The following is an 11,052-nucleotide window of genomic DNA, read 5'->3' as shown; positions in this document are numbered from 1 at the left end:
CACACACACACACACACACACACACACACATATCCCCGTACACACACACATATATCCCCGTACACACACACACACACATATATCCCCGTACACGAACACACACACATATCCCCGTACACACACACATATATCCCCGTACACACACACACACATATATCCCCGTACACACACACACACACATATCCCCGTACACACACACACACACACACACACACACACATATATCCCCGTACACACACACACACACACACACACACACACACACACACACATATCCCCGTACACACACACACACACACACACACACACACACACATATATCCCCGTACACACACACACACACACACATATCCCCGTACACACACACACACACACACACACACACACACACACACACACATATCCCCGTACACACACACACACACACACACACACACACACATATATCCCCGTACACACACACACACACACACACACACACACACACACACATATCCCCGTACACACACACACACACACACATATCCCCGTACACACACACACACATATATCCGCGTACACACACACACACACACACATATATCCCCGTACACACACACACACACACACACACACACACACACACACACACACACATATATCCCCGTACACACACACACACACACACACACACACACACACACATATCCCCGTACACACACACACACACACACACATATCCCCGTACACACACACACACACACACACATATCCCCGTACACACACACACACACACACACACACACACACACATATCCCCCCACACACACACACACACACACACACACACACACACATATCCCCGTACACACACACACACACACACACACACACACACATATCCCCGTACACACACACACACACACACACACACACACACACACACACATATCCCCGTACACACACACACACACACACACACACATATCCCCGTACACACACACACACACACACACACACACACACACACATATCCCCGTACACACACACACACACACACACACACACAAACACACAAACACACACACACACACACATATATCCCCGTACACACACACACACACACACATATATCCCCGTACACACACACACACACACACACACACACACACACACAAACACACAAACACACACACACACATACATATATCCCCGTACACACACACACACACACACACACACACACAAACACACACATATCCCCGTACACACACACACACACACACACACACACACACACACACAAACACACACATATCCCCCTACACACACACACACACACACACACACACACACACACACACACATATCCCCGTACACACACACACACACACACACACACACACACATATCCCCGTACACACACACACACACACACACACACACACACACACAAATCCACAACACACACACACACACACACACACACACACATATCCCCGTACACACACACACACACACACACACACACACACATCCCCGTACACACACACATATATCCCCGTACACACACACACACACATATATCCCCGTACACGAACACACACACATATCCCCGTACACACACACATATATCCCCGTACACACACACACACATATATCCCCGTACACACACACACACACATATCCCCGTACACACACACACACACACACACACACACATATATCCCCGTACACACACACACACACACACACACACACACACACACACACATATCCCCGTACACACACACACACACACACACACACACACACACACACACATATCCCCGTACACACACACACACACACACATATCCCCGTACACACACACACACACACACACACACACACACACACATATCCCCGTACACACACACACACACACACACACACACACACACACACATATATCCCCGTACACACACACACACACACACACACACACACACACACACACACATATCCCCGTACACACACACACACACACACATATCCCCGTACACACACACACACACACACATATATCCGCGTACACACACACACACACACACATATATCCCCGTACACACACACACACACACACACACACACACACACACACACACACACACACATATATCCCCGTACACACACACACACACACACACATATCCCCGTACACACACACACACACACACACACACACACACACACACACACATCCCCGTACACACACACACACACACACACATATCCCCGTACACACACACACACACACACACACACACACACATATCCCCGTACACACACACACACACACACACACACACACATATCCCCGTACACACACACATATATCCCCGTACACACACACACACACATATATCCCCGTACACACACACACACACATAACCCCGTACACACACACACACACATATATCCCCGTACACACACACACACACATATATCCCCGTACACACACACACACATATCCCCGTACACACAGACACACACATATATCCCCGTACACACACACACACATATATCCCCGTACACACACACACACATATATATCCCCGTACACACACACACACACATATCCCCGTACACACACACACACACATATATCCCCGTACACACACACACACACACACACACACACACACACATATCCCCGTACACACACACACACACACACACACACATATCCCCGTACACACACACACACACACACACACACACACATATCCCCGTACACACACACATATATCCCCGTACACACACACACACACATATATCCCTGTACACACACACACACACATATCCCCGTACACACACACACACACATATATCCCCGTACACACACACACACACACATATCCCCGTACACACACACACACACATATATCCCCGTACACACACACACACATATATCCCCGTACACACACACATATATCCCCGTACACACACACACACATATATATCCCCGTACTGTTCTGTTCTCTTTTTCCTTGTACGACCTCATTGCACCGATGTGATGAAATGATCTATTTGAATCTCATGCAGAATTGTTGTCTATTGTACCTCGGTACATGTGCCAATAATAAAGCAACTTACCAATTTATCGTTGTTGATAACACAGTGCCTCACAGCCCTGCTGTCAGTGATCACTACCAGTTGCCAACACTTCACTAAGCTCTCCGACAAACACGACGTCCATCACTGAGACGCTTCTGGTCTCTCCCATTCATGAATATTCATTTACTTTTTTCCAGCCCTCCTCTATCACTGAAATTGAAAACTACCAGCTTTCTTTCTTCTCATTCCGTTGGGTTATCGTTACGAAACATCACTCTGACTCTCTCCTCAGATGCTGTCCGAATTAAGTATTTCACGCGTATTTTGCTCCTGTTTTGATGCAAGAGCAGTGGACACCAGTGATTCCCCATTGTGCAGCTTTGCGAAAATGCAGTGCCCTGCTCTCCATATTTCCACACCAGATCAACATTAACATCATCAGTTAATGATACAAACAATGTTTTAAACATAGTGAAATGTTGTTGTGTCGGAAGTGCAATCAGGATTGCAATAGGATATCAGGGGAATGTTCGCCTTCACAAGTAACTAGTATCAGAATATCAGAATTGGATCATTTCTGGGACATACATTGCTGTTAGTTCCGGTGTCTTCGACCAGCATTTTACTTTCTGTCATGATATCCATGGACACATTGAATTAGTTCATGTAATCCCAAACATTGAATGTTGAAATGCAGTTATAACGTTCTTTGTCAGTTGAGCCATTTAACATTTTGACTATATTCTCTGTTCCTATGGAAGATGTTCAGCGGAAACACAAGGAGACTCTGCGGTTACAAACTGAAACGCTGAGAGTGAACACGATCCTGATGCAGGTGAAGGTGAAGGTTTTCCAGCTGGTTGATCGATACGCTGAACTCACGGTCATTTCTACTGTTCGAGATCGGAGACTGGTGGAACATGAGCTGCTGGCGAGAGGCAGAGACCACGAGGAGTGGAGAAAACAACATCTCCGCAGAGAGCTGGAAAAACTCCGGACTGATCAGTTGTTCCAGAGCAGCTTTTCCCGGAGTAACTCCAAATCTGGGAGTTCGGCGGCATTGGCCGGAATCCCGGGGATTGGGAAAACAACAATGGTGCAAAAGATTCTTTATGACTGGGCAATAGGAAAAATATACCAACAGTTCCAGTTTGTCTTCAGTTTCAAGTTCCGGGATTTAAATGCCATAAACTGCAGAATAAACCTGAGGGAACTGATTCTGGATCAGTATCCGTACTTTGGGAATATCCTGAGAGAGGTCTGGAAGAACCCAGAGGGATTGCTGTTTATATTCGATGGTTTGGATGAATTCAAGCACAAAATCGATTTTGCTGACAGTCGGAGAGATACAGAACCAAAGCACCAGTGCCCAGATCCCGAGTGGTGGTGTGAGGTGTCTGACATTGTGTACAGTTTAATCCAGCACAAGCTGCTCCCAGGGTGTTCAGTGCTGGTGACCACCCGCCCCACTGCGTTACATTTATTGGAAAAGGCTGAGATCAGTGTTTGGGCTGAAATCCTGGGATTAGTTGATGAGAAACGGAAGGAATATTTCATCAGACATTTTGAAGATCGGACAGTGGCGGCAGCTGTTTTCAAACACGTGAAGGAAAACGAGATCCTGTCCACCATGAGCTACAACCCCTCCTACTGCTGGATCCTCGCTCTGGCACTGGGACCCTTCTTCACACAACGATTCAGGGACGCGCAGCGGGTTCCTAAGACCATCACCCAACTGTACTCCTACTATATTTACAACATCCTGAAAAACCACGGCCGTGAGATTGAGAACCCCCGTGAGGTGTTACTCAGGGTTGGTCAGATGGCCTTCAGAGGAGTGTCTGAGAGGAAGATTGTGTTTACAGATGGAGATTTGATCAAGAACAATCTTCAGCCTTCCCTGCTCCTGTCCGGGTACTTGATGGAGATATTAGAGAGAGAAGATGCTCCCCGGTGTGTGATGTACACATTCCCACACCTCACCATTCAAGAGTTTGTCGCTGCGGTAGCACAATTCCTGATCCCAGATCGCAGAGATATTATGAAACTCCTCACGGAAGCCCACAACACGACAGAAGGGCGATTTGAGGTATTTCTCCGTTTTGTTGCTGGTCTCTCCTCCCCAATGACAGCTCGGAGCCTGGAGAAGTTTTTGGGTCCATTTCCTCAGGAAACAACCTGCCAGGTGATTGACTGGGTGAAGGAGGAGGTTAAACGCCAGAGTGGGAGCACAGAGTGTGAAGAAGGTAAAAGGAGCCTCCTGAACACATTGCACTACCTGTTTGAGTCTCAGAATCGTTGGCTGGCTCAGGCTGCACTGGGATCAGTGGAAACACTTCCGTTCAGTGGAATGACACTGACCCCGATTGACTGCCTGGTCCTGTCTCATGTCATCGGACTCTGTGATACCATAAAACTCGACATCAGTGATTGCCACATTCAGTGTGAAGGAATCAACAGCTGGGACCCGGGCTGCACAAGTGCCAGGAGTTGAGGTAACTTGATTTATCTCTCACTCTGAACTTTGAAACTGTTCCATTGTGTTGTTTCAATGTAAAGCGATTTGGGTAAAACTGTCGAAATCAGATTGTGAAGAATTGTGACAAATGACCAAGGGATCGGTCAGTAATTCCTCAAGGACGGGAGGGTTCTGTGGTTCCTTGTGAAGGGATGTTGGAGACTTCAGCAGATGAGTGAACAGCGGCCATTGGTTTAATGGTAGTGAATTACAGGAATGACAGTGTTTCTCGCTCCCTGAGACAAGCCCATTGACAATGTTCCTTCTGACTGTTACTGACACCCAGACCGACTCTGACTGTAGCAGGTGGGTCAGAACTTCACACCCTTTCCCGGTGAGGGACAAGAGACCGTCAGCAGACTGTCCAAGTGAGAAAGAAAGAAATACCATTGCGAGATTTTCCTCCCCTGCCCTTCCCCGTGTGTGACTATCACCATCAGCCCACCTGTGTGACTGTGCTCACTACAAGAAACCCAGACCCCATGGGCGCATCTTCTCTTCCAAATTTGGGCCTCAGTTCAGACCCACCTTCCCGTACAACCTTTTTCTGTATCATCCTATCTTTTTGGACTCTTACCCATTCTCCTTCCTCCTGTCGGATCTCTCTTCCCCATTACTCTTCCTCCTGCAGGTTCTGTCTTCCTATTCTTTTTCCTCAGGTGGGATCTCTTCCACATCTCCCATCGGAACTTTATTATTCACAAACCTTGTCATACTGGGGACGCTGAATGCGGACCCTAATGCAAGACACAGACACTGAAGTACTGGGAACTGGACTGGACACGGACTAGGAGCTGGGACAGGAAGACTGACTTGGGCTAGGAAAGGGGAACCAGAATGAGGAACTGGGAACTAGGAGCCTGTGGTTCGACTCCGAGTCAGAGACTGGACAAGGACTCAGAACCTGGGTCTTGACTCGGGCTTGGACCCCGGAACTAGGCGAGGACATGACGAGGCTAGGGTTCTTCGAGGCTAGCATTCTTTGAGGCTAAGATACTTCGAGGCTAGGGTTTTTCGAGGCTAGGCTACAGGACTAGACGAGGCTTGGGTTCCTCGGGGCTTGAGTTCCTCGAGGCTCTAGGATGTGGCTTGGACAGGACGAGGTTCCTCCAGGGCAGGACAAGAAACCTCCAAAGCAGGACGTGGCTCTTGGACTAGGCTAGTTTAGGCTCTTGTATACGGAACCAGGACTCCTCCTTAGAGCACAGAGCCGGGCCCCTTTCTAGGATGCAGGGCCGGGCCTCTTTCTTGGATGCAGGGCTGGGCTGCTCTCTAGGACGCAAGGCCAGGATGACTGTTGAGGGATCTGCCGAGGGTTCAGATGGGGACGATCCAGCACAGGATGAGGAATCTCCAGCACCGGGTAGGGCGAGGTACTCCTGGGCTGGGCGAGGCACATGGACTGGACGAGAACACGAAGCTTGATTTGGTCTTTGGAGACAGGAACCTTGGAGCCTTGGACTTGGAACTCAGGAACATGGAACAGAGAGCCGGGACCCCTCCTTGGGAGCAGGACGTAGGGCCGGGACTCATACACAGCACACAGTGCCAGGACCCCCTCCTTGGGAACGGGACCAAGGGACGGGTCTCTTTCTATACACAGAACAGTGAACACGAAGAGACAGTAAAAGACGGGTAGCGGTAAAAGACCAGACCTAGCTAGCGAAGGCGAGGACACGGAGACAGTTCCCAACTCAAGATAGCAGCAAACGGCCGGACCTACCTAGCGAAGGCACGGACACAAAGAGACAATTCCAAACAACGACAGACTGTTCCTTACCTAGACGCAGCAAGGCCCCTGACTTGCTCTGGCAGTTGAACCTGACGGCGTTACACACGAGGACACAGGCCAGCTTTCAGGCGAGGCTTCAGGCGAGGGTTGGAGGCTTCAGGCTTCAGGCAAGGCTTCAGAAGAAAGGAGAAGGGAACGGGACAGTCCAGCAAACAATCCCTGGTTTGCAGAGGTGTTTATGCGCCAGACCGAAATGAGAATTAAAGCACCCAACAGAGCAAGGGAGAAAACAGGAAAAGCCGGAACAAGGATCGATGGATCGGACCGTGAACCGGAATGCAGCCTTCACAGACCAGACCATGACAAATCTTCCTCACTGTGGGAATTTCTCCCACATTTCTGCCCTGCCTCTTCCGGTGCTCTCAGGTCAGTAACACTTTTTTCACCATCTGGGAATGAGACAGATTGTGTGGAGTTTACAGGGTCACACCGACAGACTAAATTACTGATATTCGGTGAATACCCTAGAGCTGGGCAGTGAGGGACATTCACAGTGATGGGAACTCCAATCAGTGATTTACTGAAGGGGTTAATGTTTCCTGAACTATCTGAGTGAGAGAGGTTTTCTCAGACCCACAGTTTGAATCACCTGGTTCATCAATTTATCCGTTTGTTGTTAGACTTGGGGCGAATGAACTGAGAGATTCAGGAGTGAAACTGGTGTCTGCGGCTCTGAGGAACACGGAGTGTAAAATACAGCAACTGTGGTAAGTGCCAGACTGTGTGAGGATGTGTTTGCAATCGCTGGGTGTCTGACACTGAACATTAATGTGATCAGTAAATGTATTTCTGATAATCACTGGGGATCCGTACCGTCTCCTGTCTCTCTGTTTCCTTCACCCTCTCGCTCTCTCATCTCCAGGCTGTACAATGTCGGTCTCACAGATTTTGGTGCCGAGGATCTCGTCTCCGCTCTCAATGCAAACCGATCACTGGTGGAGCTTAATCTGAGTGAAAATGAACTGCGTGAATCAGGAGTGAAACTGGTGTCTGCGGCTCTGAGGAACCCGGAGTGTAAAATACAGAAACTGGGGTATGTACCAGACTGTGGGAGATTGTGTTTACAGTCACTGGGTATCTGACACTGAACATCAGTAATTGCATTACTAATAAACATTGGTACAAATTACCATCTCCTGTCTCTTTGTGTCGTTTACCCTCACTCTCTCTCATCTCCAGGCTGAGCAATGTCAGCCTCACAGATTCTGGTGTCGAGGATCTCGCCTCCGCTCTCAGTACAAACCCATCACTGACGGAGCTGGACCTCAGTGTTAATAAACTGGGAGATTTCGGAGTGAAACTGATGTCTGCGGCTCTGGGGAACCTAGAGTGTAAAATAGAGACACTGTGGTAAGTACCAGACTGTGGGATATTGTGTTTACAGTCACAGGGTGTCTGACACCGAGCATTAATGTGATCAGTAATTGTGTTGCTGATAAACACTGGGGATTTGTACCGTCTCTTGTCACGCTGTGTCTTTCACCCTCTCTCTCTCTTTTCTACAGGCTGAGGAAGGTCGGTCTCACAGATTTTGGTGCCGAGGATCTCGTCTCCGCTCTCAGTACCAACAGATCACTAACAGAACTGAACCTGGGAATTAACTCCCTCACAGATCGATCAGTCCCCGCTCTCCGTCGCCTCATAGTGACCCTCCCGAGTCTGGAGTGGATCCGGTGAGTCTTTGTGTTAATGTTTAATGTGATAAAATATCAGGGATATTTGTCTGTGAGTGTGTTGAAACATTATCCCCAGTCTGCTGTTACTGACAATGTTGTGTAATCTGTTTATTTCATCTCTATTCTTCCATCTGTTTCAGACTGGTGGGGAATCGGTTCAGTGAGACCGGGGAGAAGGAACTAAGATCTCTGCAGGAGCTCAGACCCGGAATGATAGTGATCCTTTGAACATCTGAATGTGTGAACATCCCATTCTTATGGTGACATTTTGGCCGATTCCTCGTCTTCCCCTTTAATGGCCGCGCCCAGGCTTGATTCCCAAAGATTCTAATGGAACTGGCTCTAGACTCACGCTTACACGAGGAAATCTGCAGATGCTGGAATTTCAAGTAAAACACATAAAGTTTGCTGGTGAACGCAGCAGGCCAGGCAGCATCTCTAGGAAGAGGTACAGTCGATGTTTCGGGCCGAGACCCTTCGTCAGGACTAACTGAAGGAAGAGCTAGTAAGAGATTTGAAAGTGGGAGGGGGAGGGGTAGATCCAAAATGATAGGAGAAGACAGGAGGGGGAGGGATGGAGCCAAGAGCTGGACAGGTGATAGGCAAAAGGGATATGAGAGGATCATGGGACAGGAGGCCCAGGGAGAAGGAAAAGGGGGAGGGTGGTGTGGTAAACCATGTATATATGTTGTAACTCGGTTACCTGTCTGGACACACCCCTCTGCTGACTGCCCCTATGGCTCCTCCCACAGAATCCTGTATAAAGGTGTTCGCCTTGCCCCTCCCCCTCAGTCCGGGGGCAGACACTCACTGTGGAGGTCGTATTGTACAGCGAATAAAAGCCTTTCAGTATTTTACCAAACCTCAGTCTTTTGGAGTAATTGAAGGTGCTTCAGGTGGAAAGTCCAGAGGATGGGCAAGGGGTATAGTGAGGGGAACAGAGGGAGAAAAACGAGAGAGAGAAAAAGAATATGTGCATATAAATAAATAACGGATGGGGTACGAAGCGGAGGTGGGGCATTGGCGGAAGTTTGAGATGTCAATGTTCATGCCATCGGGTTGGAGGCTTTGCGACTTTCGAAGCGGTCCCGCAGTGCCGTATTTCCTCCTCCTGTCCATGCCGTTGATTCCGGCGTGTGTCCGAGTTCGAGATCTCGCACTAGTGAGGCTACGTCTGCACTACGCCGGATAATTTCGAAAACGCCGGTTTCGAGTAAAAACGACAGGCGTCCACACTAAACGTTTTTCAAAATATCTCCGTCCACATTAGGCGGATATTTGGAAGAATCTCCCCCTACTGGGCATGCGCAGGACACACAGAAAACAAGCGAAGAGGAAACGATATACTTCGTGCGCGTTTGTCCAGTTACAGAGTAGAAAAACTTTAAAGGAATTGCTCTAATTGCTCTTGGCTCTCACGCAGGAGGACTTAAAACTAAAAAAAAGACAAATACTGGAGCGTATGGAGGCAACCGACAGGGAGTTCACGGACAGTATGACCCGGCTGACGACGAACATTGAAATACTGATTAACTCTGTTGTATTAATAAAGCACCTTGTTAAATGTATAAAACATTTTTTAAATAGTCAAAAAAAGTTCACTTTACAATTTAACTCTCACGCCGTTCACACCGACCGCGCGTTATAACAGCGATGTTATATTGACAAAAATACCTCGGCAGTGACCCTGGATCTGCAGGGATCTCTGAATTGTGATTTTATAATCGTCGGTTCCCCGATGCAGAGTGATGGTGAGAAACGGGACTGGTTATTCAACCTGTCATTCGATGTCGCCGGTCAGTTTGACTGTGTGACTGTGAGTGAATCGGGAGCAGCTTATTTATTCCGGCACATCAGCAGCCCACACATTGTTTAATTTACATTTGAAATGATGAAATCAATAAACCGCTGTAATTTCCTGTCTTGGTGTCGGACTCGTGTCTCATTCGAGGAGAAAGAGTGCCCTGGGGTTACTGCCCCACGCACCC

General features: G+C 48.4%; 1 protein-coding gene across 1 annotated transcript in view; it reads left to right on the top strand.

Moving 5' to 3' along the window:
* The window catches only part of LOC134342116 (NACHT, LRR and PYD domains-containing protein 3-like), a 45,003-nt gene extending 34,501 nt beyond the window's left edge, over positions 1 to 10,502 (top strand). The window contains 8 exon segments of the mRNA XM_063040052.1: positions 3,840 to 5,534; positions 5,537 to 5,573; positions 8,009 to 8,095; positions 8,251 to 8,421; positions 8,568 to 8,738; positions 8,894 to 9,061; positions 9,205 to 9,569; positions 10,488 to 10,502. Of these exon segments, the coding sequence (XP_062896122.1) occupies positions 3,840 to 5,534; positions 5,537 to 5,573; positions 8,009 to 8,095; positions 8,251 to 8,421; positions 8,568 to 8,738; positions 8,894 to 9,061; positions 9,205 to 9,292 (2,417 nt within the window). The 3' untranslated portion in view covers positions 9,293 to 9,569; positions 10,488 to 10,502.
* Positions 10,503 to 11,052: the final 550 nt, after the last annotated feature.

This window comes from Mobula hypostoma, unplaced genomic scaffold (assembly GCF_963921235.1).
Source record: "Mobula hypostoma unplaced genomic scaffold, sMobHyp1.1 scaffold_45, whole genome shotgun sequence".
NCBI lineage: Eukaryota > Metazoa > Chordata > Chondrichthyes > Myliobatiformes > Myliobatidae > Mobula > Mobula hypostoma.
This window is presented reverse-complemented; position numbering and strand designations above follow the sequence as displayed.